At 34.6% G+C, this 20,628-nt stretch overlaps 4 protein-coding genes and 1 long non-coding RNA gene across 10 annotated transcripts in view; 3 read left to right on the forward strand and 2 right to left on the reverse strand.

The window, feature by feature from the left end:
- Positions 1–689: 689 nt before the first annotated feature.
- LOC149725888 (putative V-type proton ATPase subunit G) lies at positions 690–1,898 on the reverse strand. The gene is made up of 3 exons (XM_089891737.1): positions 1,760–1,898; positions 1,395–1,495; positions 690–1,132 (listed from the first exon to the last, which is right to left on the reverse strand). Exons 1-3 carry the CDS (start codon positions 1,839–1,841, stop codon positions 962–964), a joined length of 354 nt encoding a protein of 117 aa, XP_089747863.1. The 5' UTR covers positions 1,842–1,898; the 3' UTR covers positions 690–961.
- Positions 1,730–6,946, forward strand: LOC149725889 (putative tyrosine-protein phosphatase pir-2). Of its 4 annotated transcripts, XM_089891716.1 has the most exons (3): positions 1,731–1,870; positions 3,264–3,390; positions 5,631–6,946. In XM_089891716.1, exon 3 carries the CDS (start codon positions 5,643–5,645, stop codon positions 6,702–6,704), a length of 1,062 nt encoding a protein of 353 aa, XP_089747842.1. In that variant the 5' UTR covers positions 1,731–1,870; positions 3,264–3,390; positions 5,631–5,642; the 3' UTR covers positions 6,705–6,946. The 4 variants fall into 4 exon arrangements, with proteins under 4 accessions (XP_089747841.1, XP_089747842.1, XP_089747840.1 ...); XM_089891715.1 differs by lacking the exon at positions 3,264–3,390 and having other exon boundaries at positions 1,730–1,870; XM_089891714.1 differs by lacking the exons at positions 1,731–1,870; positions 3,264–3,390 and adding an exon at positions 4,054–4,076.
- Positions 6,947–7,687: 741 nt separating this feature from the next.
- On the forward strand, positions 7,688–9,748 carry LOC149725890 (AP-2 complex subunit sigma). The gene is made up of 2 exons (XM_089891736.1): positions 7,688–7,844; positions 8,128–9,748. The coding sequence occupies exons 1-2, from the start codon at positions 7,789–7,791 to the stop codon at positions 8,498–8,500; spliced, it is 429 nt and encodes a 142-aa protein (XP_089747862.1). The 5' UTR covers positions 7,688–7,788; the 3' UTR covers positions 8,501–9,748.
- Positions 8,994–12,387, reverse strand: LOC149725891 (uncharacterized). The gene is made up of 2 exons (XR_016386438.1): positions 11,733–12,387; positions 8,994–11,367 (listed from the first exon to the last, which is right to left on the reverse strand). It is a non-coding gene; the product is annotated as an uncharacterized LOC149725891 (long non-coding RNA).
- Positions 12,388–13,454: 1,067 nt separating this feature from the next.
- LOC149725892 (uncharacterized) overlaps positions 13,455–20,628 on the forward strand; it is a 28,489-nt gene continuing 21,315 nt past the window's right edge. For all 3 annotated transcript variants that reach the window (XM_089891647.1, XM_089891648.1, XM_089891649.1), the window contains exons 1-13: positions 13,455–13,842; positions 14,890–15,060; positions 15,335–15,548; positions 16,419–16,584; positions 17,152–17,283; positions 17,515–17,631; positions 17,788–17,829; positions 18,162–18,203; positions 18,400–18,462; positions 18,679–18,753; positions 19,222–19,311; positions 19,745–19,801; positions 20,350–20,457. In XM_089891647.1, coding sequence (XP_089747773.1) covers positions 13,731–13,842; positions 14,890–15,060; positions 15,335–15,548; positions 16,419–16,584; positions 17,152–17,283; positions 17,515–17,631; positions 17,788–17,829; positions 18,162–18,203; positions 18,400–18,462; positions 18,679–18,753; positions 19,222–19,311; positions 19,745–19,801; positions 20,350–20,457 — 1,389 coding nt within the window. In that variant the 5' untranslated portion in view covers positions 13,455–13,730. The remainder of the gene's footprint in view (positions 13,843–14,889; positions 15,061–15,334; positions 15,549–16,418; positions 16,585–17,151; positions 17,284–17,514; positions 17,632–17,787; positions 17,830–18,161; positions 18,204–18,399; positions 18,463–18,678; positions 18,754–19,221; positions 19,312–19,744; positions 19,802–20,349; positions 20,458–20,628) is intronic.

The following is a 20,628-nucleotide window of genomic DNA, read 5'->3' on the forward strand; positions in this document are numbered from 1 at the left end:
AGTCGTTACACGTATAGCAGGTAATATACGCGTATATAGTGTTCAATGTGTCACCCGTGGTATAACATGCCCGGGTTAAAGAAGTGACGATAATGAAATATTCTGTAATCCATGCAGTCTTAGCTTATGTCGTAGTTATAGATTTTAATATTCAGCGATGGTGTTAAAACTGAGGCATTTCGCTCTTGCGTTTAATCGGTAAACGTGATGATGCAATTCTTGATTAATCGCTGAATTTGGTTGATTGTAAAATCTTGCGTAATCGTGTTAACGTCCTATGTGTCGTTATGTCCAGGATTTCACGTTGTTATGATGCTTTTATAGTAATATGGGGGGAGCATTTTAAGGCGTCGTTAATAGCGTAACGTGGGACAGTGAGCATGAGGTGTGTGAATACACCATGTGTGTCTGGTGTATAAGAAGACACCCTTGTTATAACTCGACAGTGAGCATGAGGTGTGTGAATACACCATGTGTGTCTGGTGTATAAGAAGACACCCATGTTATAACTCGACAGTGAGTATGAGGTGTATGAATACACTATGTGTGTCTGGTGTATAAAAAGACACCCATGTTATAACTGAACAGTGAGCATGAGGTATTTAAATACACCCTATGTACTCTGGTATCTAATCTAAAAAAACTTCAGCATATATTCTACTTTCCTAATTGGTCATATATCAACTATATTTATAAGAGACCAACATTTCACAATTTATTCAAGTATTATATATTTCAAGGTCACAACACAACATTGCACAACATATTGGTCTGTTAGAAGAAAACATATTCTTGTACACTAATAATGATTCTCTATTATCTAAGCTTAATACAATGAAAAACATTTTCTTTTGTTTTTGCAATAACACAGACATTGTCAGTACCAAGTAATATGTGTTCTTTGAAATGATATAGAACACATATTATATCTTAAACTTTTGGGATAATAACTGAGATTAAATTAAGTTGTTTTATAATTTATATGAAGTTCTGGTTTCACATCGCATACAAGCTCAAGAATTCTTTGAATAACTTTGTCCTTGTTTTCAGTTGCTTCTTGGGCAAGTTTCTTAATTACATCTTCTTGGTGCTTATCCATGCGTGTCTTCACATCATTTCTTGAACCAAGGATCTTGAGAAAAAGGCAAAATGTGAGAGAAGGAATGTTTAAAAGGAGAAAAAAGAAATTATTTTATAAGTTAAAGTATGTAATTAAAAAGCAATCTGTTAAGTACAGTAGCAGAACAAGTATTTAGGTTGAAAATTTACCACAAAAAACATTACTTTATTGCCAAGAAGTGAAAAAAGCTTAAACAAAGGTAAAACAGAAACACATAGAATATATAAATTAAAGTAATTTATTAAAAACATATATTTAATTTAAAACTAAATACCATTTTTTCGCTTTCTTTAAACTTTTGTTCTTCCTCACATTTACATTTCTCTATTATTCCTTTTGCTTCTTCTTTGGCTGCCTTTAATTTCCTGGCTTTACCTTTGAGGGAAAAGTATCTTAGTTATGGAAGTACATAACTACATATGAATTGGTAAAAATATTAATAAATTGGCTGTTTTAAGTTTTGCATAAAGAGATAGAGGGGATTAAAAGAGTGTAGAGTTAAGGGATTATTAAAACTATGTTTTATTACAGAAATACCTTCATAGGGGTGTAAAATGAATAAATACTTAAGTAATAAATAGCTATGATATGAAGATTTTTGGACTTTACTGTTATGTCCAAAAAGTTTAAAACTCTTACATTTTCTCGCCTCAGACACTTTTTCAGAAGCCTTTTTTTCTGCGGCTAAAAGTTGTTGAATTCCTTGGGTTTCACTTGCCATTTTTACTGCAAATTTACAGAATACAAAAGGTAAGTTCTATGGTAATTAACTCTGTATAATAATATAGCGTTTACGAGATTTTATTTTACCAGTATATTAGGTATATGTGGATATAACCTTGCTGTTTTATGTAACTAGGTATTAAAACTCATATTTAGCAACCAGCAACGAGTTTATAACGCACTAACTAGCCTATAATCGTTGTGAATAGTTCATTACGCGGATTTTAAAACTCACTCCCCAATTTCATGTCATATGATGCGTTTATAAGATTTCTATGCCACTAAAAAAGCATAGACGTCTTTATCGAGATATATTTGGGGACGAATAACATATTTAATTTACTGAATATCTCTCGACTAAATAAACTACCGTAATACATTTTTACCCCTCAGTAAACTTAAAACGAGCTGTAAATTCTCATAATATCTTTAAATGTTTATATAAAATGTTTATATACGGACTTTGCTGCCGTTGTATGTGGACATAGATTATATATACAGCTAGTGTTTTGTAAGTATATGATGATGTGTTGACAAGCATTGGCGTGTCATACACCTTAACAGCACGTCATACAACCGTTGCAACTTATTCAAATTTAATCTTTATTGAACCATTTCATCTGTAAGCAAGTATAACCTTGGATATCTACCACACGCTAAAAGATCGGCTATAAGTGTACGAAGTAAATGTTGCCAAACTATCAATTTAAACCTAACGTTTAATTTATATTAACAAAAACAAACCAACTCGTTTCGGGTAAAAGTCTGTAAAAATTAAGTTATTCGGAACATATAAGCTATGTGTGTGAGAGTATGTCTTCACCCCAGCTTGTATAGTGAAAAAATGACAAAAAAATGCGAAATCCGGCCGTTTTAAAGACGAATATAAAATATTAACCAATCAGAAACAATGATCATACGTCACGATCGAACCGTTGCGAAAAAATTCGAACCTTCACGAAACATTTCGAACCTTCTCGAAACAGCATGTCGAACCTTATCGAAACAATATACCGAACCTTCTCGAATCAATTTTTCGGACTGTATCGAAACGCTACAAGTTTAAAACTAGTTACAATACCACTAGTTATTATTTATTTGATGCTGTTTTTAATCATAATGGGATATATTTAAACATATTACATTTAAATATAGCGCCCGCGGTTTACACTACATTGCGTATTGATATTGCATAATATATTCAAGTAACTTCCCGGTATCAATTAATAAACCTACAGTTTGTATGACTAGCGCGACAACTGTACTGCACCCCGATGGAGTATGGAACAAAACGCTATAATAATTACAACATTAAACTAAAGAGGTTTGGCCAATACGTCAGCAAGTTTAAAATGACTGATTTTACAATTGTATTAGCAAAACTAAGGACACTAATATGTAACCAGTATGTTGCTTGAAGGACCGGCATTTCTTCGTGCTTGTCTCAACTCTAGTTATGCAAATGAGCCCGCCTCTTGCCCCGCCCCCTGTATTTGATTGGACGGTCCAAAAGCTGGGAATTTACGGAATAATTTTCAGCATTCTAGGTAATTTACGGAACAGCGGAAGGTTTAACGAGCTGTAACTCTTTTGTTTTGTGTAAAATTAACCTAAAATTTAACCAATCTGTTTATTTAAATTAACTTTGTTTACTGCCAAAATTTTAGCAAAATCACCATACGGAAACAAGATCTTACTCTAAATATTAAATAAGCCATAACTTTATAAAAACATAACAAATTTAAAATATTTTTGTGTCTCTGTAATAATGTTAGTTGGTACTACATTCTGTGGCAGTTTTAGAATTTTTGAAATAGCGGAACTTAGTTTTTGGCTCTGAAAAATCCGATTTTTAAACAGCTGTAAGTCAAAAAATACAGAAGATGTGCAAACGAAACCAACATTTTTATTATTTTTATGACTGTATCTATCATAATCAAAAATAAAATAGACCCCTAAAAAATGGCCCAAAATCGAAAAAAACCCTGATGGTACCTTCATGGGTTTTTACGATTTTTGGCCATTTTTTAGATGTTGATTTTATTTGATAAAATGACAGAGAAAGTTATTAAAATTCCAATAAAGTTGGTCTCGCTTGCACATTCTACATAGTTTATGAGTTACAAGCCGTCAAACCTTCCGCTTTTTGTGAAAATCAGCAGATTTTTTTGCGGAACACGTCTCTGACGTCATAAGACGGCCAAAATGAAGCCAGTATATAATGACGAGAAAGGTGCGTCACCTGAATTGAAAAATGTTATATATTTTTAAGTTTTTTAACTTTTCCAGTACAATGATTTACAATAATTGTATAAGAGGCTTAAAACCAGCCTCCGCTTGCTTTTTTTATTTGTTTTCTTAAACGAATATTCGCGTTCCAGTCGGCAACAACCGGTCGTTAACTTTATCTTATTTTTACGTTGTTTAATGTTCATTTTAACAAAAACAAGCACAACACACACAAAATAGTTTGTTTCAATAATATGTTAATTGGTTTTCCGATTAATATTATTCTGTAGTTAACATTTTAGAACAAAAACAATTGTCTAAAAGTTGCCGATGCATTTTACACTTTTTTTTTAAGCGATATGCAAATTAGAGTTGCGACAAGCATTAAGGGTAAAACAAATCAACCAATCAGAACGCGCTTTGATTTTTTAAACGATATGCAAATTAGGGTTGCGACAAGCATTAAGGGTAAAACTAATCAACCAATCAGAACGCGCTTCGATTGTCTAAATGCTCACCCCTAGAGTATAATTTTTATCGCAACATAGACATCGTATAACCTTAATCTAAATTGTCCTTAAATTTGATTATTTTAAATATAATTTAAATAGTTTTGCAAATAAAAGCGTATTTTGTGATTATAAAAATATATATAATAGTTTAAGCGATGTTTTCATGCTAGATTTCGTGTTAATTGTGAAATATTAGTTAATGTTTGGCATGGGAAATCACCTTCACCTACACTCCGCTTTTGCGCTTTTGGCTTCACACCCATATTAGGTGCAAGACGGGTACTGCTCGACTTTAAAGGTATGTCTGATCTTCGACCTGTACCAGAAGATTGGTTTTGGTATACAAATATGAGTGAAAGGGTAGATGGAACTCGCCTTGTAGCTATGAAAGTGCCGGTAAATGAAAATATGACGCGGCCAGTTAAAGCAGATGAACGTTTTACCTGCGACGACGTTATTACAGAGGCAAAAAGAAGAAATATGGAGATTGGATTAGTAATTGACTTGTCCTCTAGCTCATATAAATACTATCACCCTGGTAGTTTTGTTGAAAAGGGAATAAAATACCAAAAATTACACGTAAAAGGGCAAATTGTACCAAAGACAGACGTGGTGGCTTCTTTCATAAATTTAGTAAAAACCTTTATATCTGAAAATTTAGAAAATGACCTCGTTATTGCTGTTCATTGTTTACATGGTTTAAACAGGTCTGGTTATTTGATTTGCCAATATTTAATACAAGAAAAGGGCTTAGACCCAAACAGTGCTATTGAAATATTTAACTCCGCTCGTGGCCATAACATGGAGAGAGAAAAATATCTTAAAAGTTTACTTGGTTAAATAATTAAAGTGATGAACTAAATTTTAACAAGTTATATTTAAGGACTAAACTGTTTATCTGTATTAATTCACTTTTATACAAATCTTTCGTTTTATAAATTACAGCATATTACTCTTGGATTTGCACTTATATCATTTCATATCTTGTGCATAACTTGTTCCTTTTATTATTGCAGTGCAATTGACATTGTTTTTTCTTGCTTTAGATTTTAATAATCATGCCAAGAATACCAGATAGGTGGCTTGACTATGAAAAGATGGGGCAAGTTATAGAAGGAACTGACATACTTGCTATGAAGGTACCTTTATATGAAGGAATAACCAGAAATCTACCAAAAAAAGAACATTTTAACTGGAAGATAGCTGTAGACACAGCAGAAGAGAGAGGGCATAGAATTGGGACAGTTGTGGACTTGACATATTCCACAAGATACTACCAACCACGTGATTTTACCAACAACGGCATCTCACACCACAAGATATTTGTCCCGGGGCAAATTATACCCCCTCCTAAAGTTGTTTCCGATTTCACCTCAATTATGAGCAAGTTTGAAAAGAATAAACAAAGCGATAATGAAGTTATTGCCGTGCATTGCACTCATGGTTTAAACCGAACAGGGTACTTGATATGCCGGTATCTTATTGAAGAAAAGAAGTTCAAACCAAAAGATGCAATCGAGAAATTTAACTCAGCGAGGGGACATAAAATTGAAAGGGAAAATTACCTCAAGGATTTGATTTCATTAGAAAAAGAGAAACCAGTGAAAACAGAACAATCTCCACAAAAAACTAAAGACAATCCACCAAAACCCAACAACAATTCACAAAAACCCAAAGTTAGCAAAACTACAGATGAAGTAGATTTAAAATTAAAACATCAAAATAAATTAAAACACAAGCTCAGAAAACCAGACAGGGACGGTTATTTTAGACACAATGAACGCCAACAAAACTATTACCACCACCAGCCTTATCCCCAACAATATAAACAACAATGGTATCCTGATTACCACCAAGAGCGATTTAACCAATATAACCATCAAGGCCATAACAGGGGTGAATCATGGCGTAAAGAGCCTTTTAATGCTTTCCACAAAAGTTTTCAACAGGCTCCACATTATTCTCATCCCCATGAATCAGGCTATAACAGGGGTGAATCACGGCGTAAAGGGCCTTTTAATGCTTTCCAAGAAAGTTTTCAACAGGCTCAACATCATTATCCGCCAAACAGACAATGGTCAAATTATTCAAACTGGAATAGAGAATATACAGATTATTAACAAATATATTTCATGTGTAAGGTCATACTTCGAGATTTTTTTTGTGTTGACCCTTTACCCCATAATAAATTATTAAAGACACAAAGTTGTTCTTGTTTTATGCAATACAAATTATTTTTTAACTGATATTAAATGAACAAAAAAACGATGCTAGCTTGTTTTTAATTTTAGTACATTGATCAGCATGCTTTTTGCTGTTTTATAATGCAATAAATTGTTTGATTTTGGTTCAAGTTGCAAAAGTTGTTTGCTTTTCTGTTGTTTATGGTAGGGTAGCAAGCTGCTACTGAGTTATAACATGGGTGTCTAAGGAGTACTGAAGGGCAGAGTCCGTATATAAACAGTTAAAGAGTATAGAAAATTGTGGATTGTACAAGATTTAAAAAACAAACATAGTAAATTTTACATCTGAATATACAATGTGATCTTTAAAAATAAACAGATGTATATTGTAAGTCAGAGTCCGTATATTCATGTCATCGGTCGTAAAGTGGGAATAGTTGCATCTTGTTTAAAGCAGAGTCCGTTTATACGGACTCTGGTTTAAAGGGACTAATTTTTTTCATAAAAGTATGTCAACAAAAAAACAAGCAAAAAATGTTGTTTAGTCGATAGACGAAGTAGGCTTCAATTATTTAGGTATATTTAAAATCTGATTTGCTATAGTACTATTTAAAACTCGTTGTTTTTGTGGATCTAAAAGTTTATATTTTCTACCCTGTGCTAGTGCGCTGTTGTTGTTTTTTTTTTATTTGGCAACACTGCAAGTTTAGAATTCTGCCAGAATAATGGTAGTAATTAATTGGGGTGGCTCTATAAATATATACACGTATTTAATCGATATTTGCGTTTATTTATGCAAATAACTTGGTTGCTTGATAAGTATGAGGTTAAACAATGTTTATTAAGATCAAAACATGCGTAAAAGTTACATCATAACTTCTAAATAAAGCCAACACGCGGATAACAATATTTTCACTTGCTTCTTACTTTACGTATTTTCTTTATGTTCTGTTGCTTATACTAATTTGAGCTACTTTTGACAGATATATTGTAGTTTAACAATTGATATTGTGTGTTAACAATGATTCGATTCATTTTAATTCAAAACCGAGCTGGTAAAACAAGACTTGCCAAATGGTAAATATATATATTGAACTATTTTCGAAACCTATGTATTTATACAATCTCTTTCCACATAAAATTGTGTTTTTTCTACACCTTTTGATTGTTTACTAATTCTAATCTGTATGGGTAAGATCCCACTCCCAAGGCACTGAGATTTAGACCAGAATTGGTTCATTACCCCAACATTGTATGTGCACATTCTATTCTATATGGATGAGGTCCTACAATGAGGCGCGCCATTGCACATGAGATTGGCTCATTGTCCTTCATTAATCCACAAATAATCCCACAACAGGTACATGCAGTTCGACGATGATGAAAAACAGAAACTGATCGAAGAAGTTCACGCTGTAGTCACTGTTCGTGACGCAAAACACACAAACTTTGTCGAGTTTCGGAACTTTAAGATTGTGTATCGTCGCTACGCTGGTCTCTACTTCTGCATATGTGTTGATGTGTCCGACAACAATCTAGCCTGCCTCGAAGCAATCCATAATTTTGTTGAAGTTTTGAACGAGTACTTCCACAATGTTTGTGAACTGGATCTTGTGTTTAACTTTTATAAAGTTTACACAGTGGTGGATGAAATGTTCCTTGCTGGTGAGATACGGGAGACAAGCCAAACTAAGGTCATTCAACAGCTGCTGATGTTGCAGAACTTGGAATAATCAATCCAACCACTTCACCACTTCATATCAACAAATATTATTCTTATATTGTGTTAACATTCATGCCATTTCTTATACTCAAGGCAAAGTTTTAGAATTGTATGTTAGTTTAGGTATAAAAGCAATTCAACTTATTATAATCTGGATTTGAAATGTCTCCACATTACTGAAACAACATTCCAGTGTATTTTGGCTGAACCATTATTTTAATATTGTTGTAACCAAGCCTGGATTTTGACCAGAACGCCATTTCAGAAACTCGATAAAAAAAAGTTTACTTGAATGGCGTTCCGGTAGTTGCGAGACAGTTTAAACCCAGTTTAAAATAAGAAACATATAGTTTCAAAAGCTCTGGTCTTACGACATAATTATAAGAATAATTTAGTTTTGTGAGACACTTTAAACCAAAACTGCAATACATTTATTTGCTTTGTTATCTGAATTGAGATATAATTCCAACGCTCTGGTCCTTCAGTTTTGCTTTTTCTCCATACCAGTCTTGGGAATGTATGTCTTACAATTCAAAATCATATTTCTTTCTTTTAGCGCATTTGATTTAACATTTAATACTAGTTGCTTAGTTGGGCATTTTAGAGCTTTTTTCGGCTAAAATAATCGGTTTAAATTTAATTTTAAAGCTAATATTACTTGCTGATAGTCAACCATGTTCAATATTTCATCAACTTATAGTTAGGTGTTGATACTAAAACTTGGTGGTAACTAGTATTGGTTTTGTTATATCCCAATATATGTCATCTTGTTTTATCTTTAATTTAAATAAAAAAATCCGGCAAAATTTAATATTTGGTAAAATTGAAACTAAAAGCTGGAGTTTTTCGATTGAGTTGTCACTTTATAAATTGTTGTGCAATTATATCTTATCATACAACAACATAATATATTCCATAAATGTCACTTTATCTTAAATGTAATGTTTCAAATGATTTAAAAATACCTTAAATAGATGTTTCAACCCAATTAGAATGTATTTATTATGACAATCTGACCAAAACATAGATCATTTTTTGTTTCAATGTTACAATATACCTGTACCTATGTTTAATGTCATCAGTTTTATTGTAAAACAATTTGTGTAAAAAATTCTCCATGTGTCTATTTTGTTGCTATGTTAAACTGACCAAGTTGTTTAAAATGTTAATTTAAATTTCAAATTGCAAAACTTTATGTTGATTCTATCTGTGCTGTCATTTCTATATAAATGTAATACACTATACAAATTACAGAGAAGTTATTATAGGTAAGGTAGCATTAGGTGGACCTATTATTGCTGTGCCACATGGAAAGTAGAGTTCTTCAGACTATGGAAGCAGCCAGGGTGTTGGGTTAATGGGCAAACTCTATCCTAGAACCCTGGGTGTTGGGGTAATGGTGCAACTCTGGCTTAAATCCCTGGGTGTTGGGGTAATAGGGCAACTCTGGCTTAAATCCCTGGGTGTTGGGGTAATGGGCAAACTCTATCCTAGAACCCTGGGTGTTGGGGTAATGGGGCAACTCTGGCTTAAATCCCTGGGTGTTGGGGTAATGGGGCAACTCTGGCTTAAATCCCTGGGTGTTGGGGTAATGGGCAAACTCTGGCCTAAATCCCTGGGTGTTGGGGTAATGGTGCAACTCTGGCTTAAATCCCTGGGTGTTGGGGTAATGGGGCAACTCTGGCTTAAATCCCTGGGTGTTGGGGTAATGGGCAAACTCTGGCCTAAATCCCTGGGTGTTGGGGTAATGGTGCAACTCTGGCTTAAATCCCTGGGTGTTAGGGTGATGGGTCAACTCTGGCCTGAATCCCTGGGTGTTAGGGTGATGGGTCAACTCTGGCCTGAATCCCTGGGTGTTAGGGTGATGGGGCAACTCTGGCTTAAATCCCTGGGTGTTGGGGTAATAGGGCAACTCTGGCTTAAATCCCTGGGTGTTAGGGTGATGGGTCAACTCTGGCCTGAATCCCTGGGTGTTAGGGTGATGGGTCAACTCTGGCCTGAATCCCAGGTTCTCTAACAAGAATCTTACAAATACAGAATTTTGTAGAAACGTGATTGGAACATATTTATTAGGATGAGACCTCTTTTAATGTAAGTAGTCTATTTGCAATTAGTTATTTTATGAACTACCGGTGTCGGGATAAATTTGTTCCCACCGATATATTTGTACCGGGCGCTCTTGCGCATGCGCCGAGACGCTACTGCGCAGTAGCCCGACACCGGTTGACCGGTACCGCGTTGTCAGAGCGCACTTAGGCTAGAGCCAGAGGGATCGGTTCGAGGCTCCACGCTGTCACCGTTATGTCGTTGTGGATATTCTGGCTAGGTATTTTGTGGCCGTATACGAGTGACTGTAAGTGTAAAATATAAAACAGCCTTGATTAAGGCGCTTACGAAACAACTGTCGTCAAAATACGCTATTGTTTTAATTGTTGTTACCCCTTCTCTACGTTGTTTCAATAATATATATTATGATGGGGTTAAGTAGGATTCCTTCTTTACATACTATCCAAATATTCTGATCATGTTTTAAACAGTTAACAACAGTCTATGGAAGTCGTGAGGATATAGTTTTATAATTCTACGAATTTTCTTTGTTTACTACCAAATGGGACGAGAATATAGAATAAAAAGGTGTCCCATCTTCCTCCACCCTACTGCATTTGTTATTAGTCGGACTACGAAATCTGTTTTTCACTCCAAGGTGACGTATACATAGAAAGAATGCGAAACTAAAGTTTTGTCCCTTTTGGCGAAACCGCATCTCTTCTTTGCAAAAGGAAGGCTGTTTAATAAAGTAAGTTAGACGCCCAACCACCGAAGTCACCACAAGAATGCGTTGCAACACAGCTACAAGAAATGGCAGTAAACAATTCGCTGCAACGACATAAATAAATGGGTTATGTCTTTATGCAATTTTTTGCGGAAGTTACCCGAAACATTTATGACATTATGATAAACATGAAATAATGTAACTCGCCAAATACACACATAAACCATTTGGTGGCGGTTGGATCATACAGTCTAGTTGTGTTAACAATAATAACGTCTTCAGGTGGCTGTACGCAGTATCCGAGTTCCGCATGCGGCAGCGAAATCCGGACAAAACAGACAAAACGGACGAATTCCGGATACTGTGTACAGCCACCTTTCTTCGTAAAGATACGGTTATATAACTCTGTAAATATTCTGTATTTACTACCACATGGGACGATAAAAAATGAAAGCATGGCCCATCTTACCCCATCCGTATAGTTTCCCGCAATGCAAATAATCGCATAAAAAGCTTATTTAAGCGACGTAAGATCTATATCATCATTACAGACGCATGAACAACGAAATGTGTACCATCTTACCCCAATCTACTGCATAGCATTTAAATAAAAGCACACATCATAAGCACAGCCGCCGTTACAACAGCCTGTATCGCAGATTAAACTCTATATGCCGGCTGTTGTATTCAACAAAGCATTGCAAACGCCGGTCGTTTGCATCAAAGAGTTTGTATTGCTTTAATAAGCCGACCAAGCAATTCGCACGTCAAGGCGAAGCAGCAGTTTCATTGGTTTAACCTGGATTCGTCACAGAACCTATTTACACGTCACAATCAACCTAATTAGCGCTAGGTCAACGACGTTTCATTGCTGGGAATTAAACGCAAATATTTGCTGTTAAAACCACTTAAAAAAGTCGGGCCAAAAGCGTATTTTTTTGTCAGCATTTTTTGCCCAACTAATCCTTAATATTTTTACATACGATAATCTTGGTTAAATTAATGAAGAATTCAAACCGAATGTGATGAAGCGCTCATGAGGTTAATCCTCATACACGTAAACATTAATTAAAATATGATATTTTTCCCGAAACGGTAGTTAGTTAGTAATGTAATAACGTAGCTGTATGAGTTGGAAAATTAAATTAAATGCGTTTAATACTGTGTATGTAATTTTAAGCTTTTTTACTCGTTATTTGTGCTTTTGCAATGTGATTTCGATTGTTATATAGTAGGGTGGGGAAAGATGAGACAACTTTAGCACATAATATCCAAATATCCTGATCGTGTTTTAAACAATTAACAATGGTCTATAAGAGTCGTGAGGATATGGTTTTATAAATCGTTGATGTTTCTTGTTTACTATTAAATGGGATGAGAATATAGAGTCAAAATGTGTCCCATCTTCCCCCACCCTACTGTATATAAAGAGATAATAATATGTGAGTACTATTCGCAATTTTAACAAGTAACTCGGAATATAAAACAGAAAGAACTAACGCTTGGTGTAAACCTGAGTTATTTCGTGCAGCTTCAGCAACTCTAAGTCCACGCCTGACTGAATGCCGAATATGCTTTGCAGAACTCGAACCGCAATTCCTCTGCTTGGCCTGGGCTTATGACGTCATAGAGTGCTATTTGACTTCATATTGTAGTTTGCTAATTTAAAATTTTAAAATTATGTTACACATGGTTAGGAAGGGAATATAGCACAAAATTGTATCATGTATTATTTAAAGGGTTTTTGAGATTGAATTTTACGCTGTAATCGTAGACGGGCATGGGTTTTGGACATTTTGCGAATATAAATGATCAGAATATATAGTTGAGTGAAGATACTTGCTGTTCCATACGGGCGAGGTTCTGCGAGAAGGCAAGCCAGAATACTTGAGATTCAGTTAAACTAGACCGCTTCCTTCCCCCAAAACATAATTATACTTATTCACTAGAAAATCGTTAATTAGTATTACACTCGTAAACACGGGTAAAACGTTTGTTACTTAAGAAAATAAGGTTTTATTGACCATTGTATATGTTGGTTGTTATACAACATACGGTGCTTGCATTTCAACGTTGCCGTGACGTCATTAGAACCTTTTCGTAAGTTCAAGCAGGCGTGAAACATTTAAAGTGACAAACTGCAGGCTGTGGTTGGAAAAGAAGAAGTTTGAATTGCCGATTTAACGCGGCGTTTACTTTCGACAAAGACAGCACAGTGGGGAACCATTCAAGCTTGAAGGAGTACGAGAATTCGCGAACAACCGCGATTTCCGCTGTCTGGGCTATATGAGACAACTTTTTTCCTTCGGTCGGAATATTTTAACTTGTGGCAAGGAACGGTCATTTCTGAAATCACTTGCCGCTACAGGCGCGGCCCCGGAGTTGCGTTTTACGGTTTAGGAAGCGGCATTGAAGTTGACGGGCGCGAAAGCGACCGCGAACTATTCGTTCAATTGTGAGCGAAACAATGGGCACCAGCACATCGTCCATTGTTACGCCACAATGGGGCAAACAATCAGCATTAGCGGCGTGGCTGCTGTGCTGCATTAGCTTGGCTATAATTCCAAACGTACAAACGGGTGAGTCGACTTGTATTTTTATTTTTGAACTACTTTATCTATGCCTATAACTGGTAAATAAACATCTTTAAACGTACTGTTGGGTTTAATTTGCTTGGCTCTAATTCCAAACGTACGTCTTTTATAATGGTTTAACTATTTAATAATGCCTATGAATAAACTATCCTATGTTATAGGACTTATAACTCCTGTTTGAATCGGTTGCATTTGTTTTGTATGATAATTTTATTCAAAATAGCTAAATACGTTACATTCGATTTCTAAATTCCCGTTGTTTGGTCGCGCTATCATTTTCCGTCATAATATCGATTGAATCTTATGCGGAATGTTAAAGAATCGGCGGCGGCAACCACGTTAATCATTGATTAGTAGAATTGTCTTTTATTACGTAACAGTACCCATCGCATTGTCTGTGTGTGATGTCATAATAGAGAAAGTTGAAGTTCATTATACTGGCTTGTTAGAGAACAATAGGTTTATTGTTTTTAACCGCGTAATCGCCGATGCGCATCGAACGCGATCGTGCATCTCGAACGTCTAGACCAAGTTCAAAGTTGTCGGGTTATGACGTCATCGTTCCTCGGGGAGGAAAAAATGACAAACAATTTTCCCGCCCAAACAAAAAGTGCCTTAAGTCGCACATCACCAATTTTGTAGTAATTGTTTGCATTTTGTAATCTAAATTTATGCATTTAACATATATTGCACCATTTTAACTCCATTTTACAATAACTGTGTTTTTCTGACCTACATACATTAAATCCCACTTTCATAACATACCATAACTTATAATGTGGTTTATGTAATACCAGTTTGGTTCTGTGGTTAAGTTGTATGGTAACGGAAAGGTATTAAGTTCAATGCTCGGTACTGATAGCTGTAGGCGCGTAGCACTTAGAACGGAACGTGTGGTAACTTGTAAGCGGGCATGAGGTGTATGAAACAGAACACTTATCTTATACCGACTTTCGTTGCTCTGTTATGTAAAGATAAGTTAAATACACATCTTCATATAACGTTTAACTATATTAAAATATTTCTTTCCAGCTCGAATTGACTTGTTGGACAGATTTAAGATATCGACCAGTCTTGGGGTGTCTCCTGTTCCGGGGAGTTGCGCCAATGCAAAGAAAAGGGCTGCACCAAGAACTGCCTTCAGGCTTTCTAGAAACACCCAGGCCATTGCTCTACCATCGGACTATGTCTTCAGCGAATTCGGTAATGTGTGTTTTAAATTGTAAACCCCAAAGTAATTGGCTAAAAACATGATAAAAAACTGGTCATAGCAATGGTTTTAGGCCTATATACTTTTGAATGGTAACTATAGATGCAAAATCTAGTTACAGTTAGCTCGAAATGGTTAACCTTTTTTACATATATATTTAAAAGGAGTAAAACTTTAAAATAGACCTCTAAAACTGCCATATTTGCCCAATTAAATATTAAGAAACCTAAATCCTGTGAAAAGGTTACTAAAACTTCTTTTCCTTAGTTCGCGATGGCTTCCCTCAAGAGTTCTCGATCACGGCAATTATCAAACCAAAAGTTGGGGTCAGGAATCCATTCCTGCTCCAAATGATGCACGCTGATCGGTGGAGACAACTTGGTTTTACTGTGGGAGAAGAACCAGAGTTCCACTACAGAACAGACACAGACGTTCCACCTGACTATCCAACCTTCTCGAGTGTCAATCTTGCTGATGGAAGGTATTGTAAATTAATATATGTATCGTGTATATGTAGTTCTATATGTATTTGTAGTTGTATATGTGTGGTTCTAATGTATTTGTTTTTCTATATCTGTATGACTATATGTGGTTCTATATGTATATGTAGATCATTTGTTGAATATCTACCATTCTAAAAATAAACCATTGCGACCCATATCCAAAAAACTACAAGACCGCACATTGTTTAAAAAGACTGGTTGTTCGAAAATTACGGACAATTTCCTTTAAATTCCCTGTTATTCCACAGCTAGCGGTTAGCAAATATTTCAAGATTAGATGTCTAGGTAAAAAGGAAACCTGTGGTTTATAGCAGGGTGCCTTGGTCTCATCCATTATTACTGATCTTTTTTGGTTTCCTACATTGCCTAGAGCAAATTTTTACCATGATATTGTATTTACCTGACACATACTTGACATTTACATATGTCTGGAAATTGAAGGTGTAATATTTAACTGTCAATATCAAAACTAATCACTTCGACTTTTGCAAATGTCAAAATCTGCATCATGTGTATTGTATATCTTAATTGCAGCAATTGATCTATTTAGTTTTTTTACCGGTAGTGTTTTATTAACAACTGATATTTTTCTGCTGATTTTATTCTGTTTTTTTTTTGTTTTATTTAATATGACATTTCCTACTAAATTTAGGGGAATAAACAAAAACTTGTGTTATTTATGTTATAAAATTGTGTTTGTATACATAAATACCTTCTGTTATTTAACGTAAGTTTCTAGTTGTATATATTCAACCACAAACTTTAGTATATGGTGTATATTTAAAAACAATATATTTAAAAACAAAGTTTAGTATCTGGTGTATATTAACCACCTTTTTGCTTTACAGATGGCACAAAGTTGCGTGGTCAGTTTACAACGAGAACGTACAGTTGTGGGTGGATTGCGTCATGGTGACGGAGAAGATCGTTCGATCTGACGCGAACACACAACTCAACCTTGGAGGTGTGGTTCTGCTAGGAAAAGAACCCGGGACATCTGGGAATGGATTTGTGGTTAGTAGTCTGTCTTGTTTTATTACGTATATAGGGGATACGGCCAGTTTCAATACGAACACCACATATAATAGGGTGGGGAAAGATAGGACACCTTATCATTCTATTTTCTTGTACCATTTCGTAGTAAACAAAGAACATTTAAATAATTATAAAACTGTATCCTCTCGACTACCATAGACCCACGACTCCCATGGACTGTTGTTAATGGTTTAAAACAGATCAGGATATTTAAATATTATGTGCTGAAGGTATCCTGTCTTTTCCTACTCTAATATATATGGCCAGTTTCAATATGAATATTACTTATAAATGTATCAAAAGCCAAACCAATCTTTTTGTAACTTCTGGAGGTGGTTTTAGATAAAACCTTTAACATTAATGAACTAAGGCTTATGCTGGCACCTTAAAACCACCCCTACCACAATTGTAATAACTTTATAAAGTGATAAAACTTGAACCCAGTTTTTAAGCCACCAATGCCCTTTGTCCATGAGGACCATACAACTAAAGGACCGGCACTCTCAACAATTATTCATCTATTCATTCACTCATTTATGTTACCAGGGAGACATAGAAAACCTATACTTCGACTCAGACCCGAGTGTAGCTGGCCAGATGTGTTTCCCAGCATCCAACCTATCTCCAAACTGTGGATCTACAGCAGCAGCCATCAGGGAAGAACCAGAAACTGCTGTTGTGAGTCAACAATGCCCATTATGTGCCGTATTATTTTAACTTTAAAATAATTACAGTTCTCTGCCACAAAAGAACTTATAAAAATATGTAATGTTTTATTAGAAAACAAAAACAGTAATGTTAATAATACCAATTTTTTATCATACATAGACCAATACACCGTTGTATACGCTTTATTTAAACCATTGGTATTGTTCATGGTATAAATCCTAATAAGAATCCTCTTTGTAGTTCTCTGCAGCTGGCACCCCAAACCCAGAGGAATCTGAAGGTTTAATAATTCCTGATTCATCTTTACCTGGTGAAAGGGATGGGGGAAGGGGAGATAATGGAGATGGTGGAAGCAGGGTAAGGATAGCATGCCAATATAAGTATAAAGTCATAGGCGCGTAACATTGCTAAGCAATATGCACAGTATGTATATATATATAATATTTAAGGCTTTGTATGTAATATTTTTTTTGTATTTTTCAAACTAAATGAAACAAAACTTTTTATCTTCAGGGACAAAAAGGAGAGAAGGGAGAACAAGCTGTGATTGAACCTGTAAGTATTATAACATAGTAAGCACTATGATGTAATTAGTATAAGAACATAGTAGGCACTATGATGTAATAAGTATCATGAGATAACTAAATGAAATAAATAAATGTATTACAAAAAAAACTGCAAAACATAATTGAATGTAAAAATGTACAGTCTGGAGCGTTTTACTAAATAATAAATGTGATACAGTTACATTTTTTTATTTAAACTTTGATTAATTTGTCGTTTAAGAATTCTTCTACACTGTTAGTATTACAAATCTATAAAAGGAAGTAGAACCCTTCATCTGTAAGGGTCAATATGACATTATTTTAACAACCATTTTTTTTCAGGGGATTTTCATTCCTGGACCCCCCGGACCGCCTGGAGAACCTGTAAGTTGTTTATATGATGTTTATGTTATTTTATAAGATGTCTATGTTAGTTTTAGGATTTTAAATTGTCTATATTTGTCTGGTATTACATTTTTTTCAAACTTTATAAAAGATATACTTTACTTTATAATATATTGTTACTTAACAATTAACCATTGTTGTTTCTGATGTAACAATTGTCTTTATTATATCACAGGGTCTCGACGGACCTCCTGGATTCCAAGGACCACCGGGTGGCCCCGGAGAGATGGGAGATCGGGTAAATGAAATATGGTTTCTATGTTTGATAATACATTCCATACCAATACATTAATCAATGCTTATTTTAATCTCAGTTGCATAATTTGAAACAGGTTTTTCTTACAGATTTTTCTAAAAAAATTCTTTTAATAACTTCACGAAACTTTAAACTGTAAATAGTACAATAACATAACATATATTAATAACATTAATAAAATAATGTTTTATTTTCAAGGGCCCTGCTGGTAGAGATGGACTTCCTGGCGCCAAGGGGCTTCCTGGTCCGCCTGGTCGACACATCATGATACCAGTAAGTTATTATGTCATAATCATAATGTATGTTATGTGATCATATAAAACTGTGGGTTGATAATATAGTTTGTAATGTAAAGAATGTAATATGCATTAATATGTATGTATATGCCATTATATGTCATAATATGATAAATGATGTCACAATGAATCCTAAATTTGGCAAAATATAGGAAAAAATGCTAATGTTATTCCAAAATGGCTGAAAGCGGTTCTTCAGATGCATTATATGCACTTGGCGTTGTAATTGTTGTTGCCATAATAGCGTTCCATGCTTATCATTGCTATTGCCCAGAAGAAATAAAAGAAGCGCCCTGAATTTATGCAAAGAGCCTTTGAATTATTCTTGATGAATTTGGAAATAAACTGAAATCTGTAAAATTAACTTTGTCTCTTTTTTGACGGGCGCTTTTTTGTAGTTTCCTAATTTTTGAATTACAATTTATCTTGTATATTCCCCTATTAGTTCAGAATAGCTCAACCTCATGGACAGAAGGGACCAGGTTCGAACGCACCAGCTGAACTCCAGGCACAACTTGCTTTAACTCAAGCTAGGGTAAGACATTCTGTGTATTGTTGTCACTTACTTAGTAACTTTTTATACTTATATTCGATTACGGTAGCGAAGATTTAGAAATATTTTAGACAATCAGACAGGTATAGCATCAAAACCTATATTCTGAGTAACATATTTTGTGTATGATCAATATTTCATTATCCGTGGGGAAAACTTACTGTTATAACACTTACTTGGCAATAGTTTTGTTCTATAGTCACTTACTTATTGTGTGGTTGTATAATTCTAGTTATAACATGGGTGTCTCTATAGAACTAACACATAAAAGAACTGCTAAAAAAATTAAAGTTACCATAAAATAGTATTTTAAAAATACTAAATAAAATTCTCACAAAACTTAAGTTTCTGATAAAATGATATAAAACTGCTTCTACCAAACTGTGCTATGATTTACATTTTGTTTATTTTCCAGCTTGCTCTACAAGGACCACCTGGACCACAGGGATTGTCAGGAATGACTGGAGCTGCTGTAAGTAAACCTTATGAAATTACTAACTTAATAAACATTCTTATAAACAAATAATTAAATATTATATATGACTGTAAACCCTATGCAGTTGAACACAAAATTATAGAATTCCTAATGTAATGAACAAAACATTTATTAAACATATCTTAATGTAATAATATTTTATAAATAAATATTTATTTATATTTTATTCATCAAGCTATTTATTTGTTATGGATAAAGTTGTTAAACATATCTGTAAACAAATAAATAAATGAGTAAAGCTTATGCAGTTTTAAACATCAAGCTATTAAACATATGCTTGTCAGCAACACTGTGTAATATACCTGGCAGAAAGGGACATATTCAGTTTACTTTACACACTTTTTATGTATACCTACCATAAAGGTATAAGACACTGCTTTAATAAAAACTATACCTGATCAAAACTTGTTGTTTATAAAGGGTCACATGGGACCTGCAGTTTATTTATGTACCTTTATGTGTACGTAACATAAACCACTGCTTTATGTAAAACCATAATTAATCTTAACTTGGTATTTATAAAGGGTGACATGGGACCTGCAGGCATTAAAGGCGAAAGTGGTGAACCAGGACCTATGGGACAAAGGGGGTCACGTGGCCCCCCTGGTTTGGATGGTGTGTCCGGCAAAACTGTAAGTTCTTTCAATTACTTTGGTTCTCGTTGGCTGTTTTTTTGTATTTTACATGGGTGAGGATCAGCATCAAGTCATGGGGCCTGAGACTTAAATATAATGCTCTTATATTTTTATATATTAGGGTGGGGTAAGATAGGACACCTTTAGCACAAAATATCAAAAAATACT

Source organism: Ciona robusta, chromosome 13 (assembly GCF_009617815.1).
Source record: "Ciona robusta chromosome 13, ASM961781v2".
Taxonomy (NCBI): domain Eukaryota; kingdom Metazoa; phylum Chordata; class Ascidiacea; order Phlebobranchia; family Cionidae; genus Ciona; species Ciona robusta.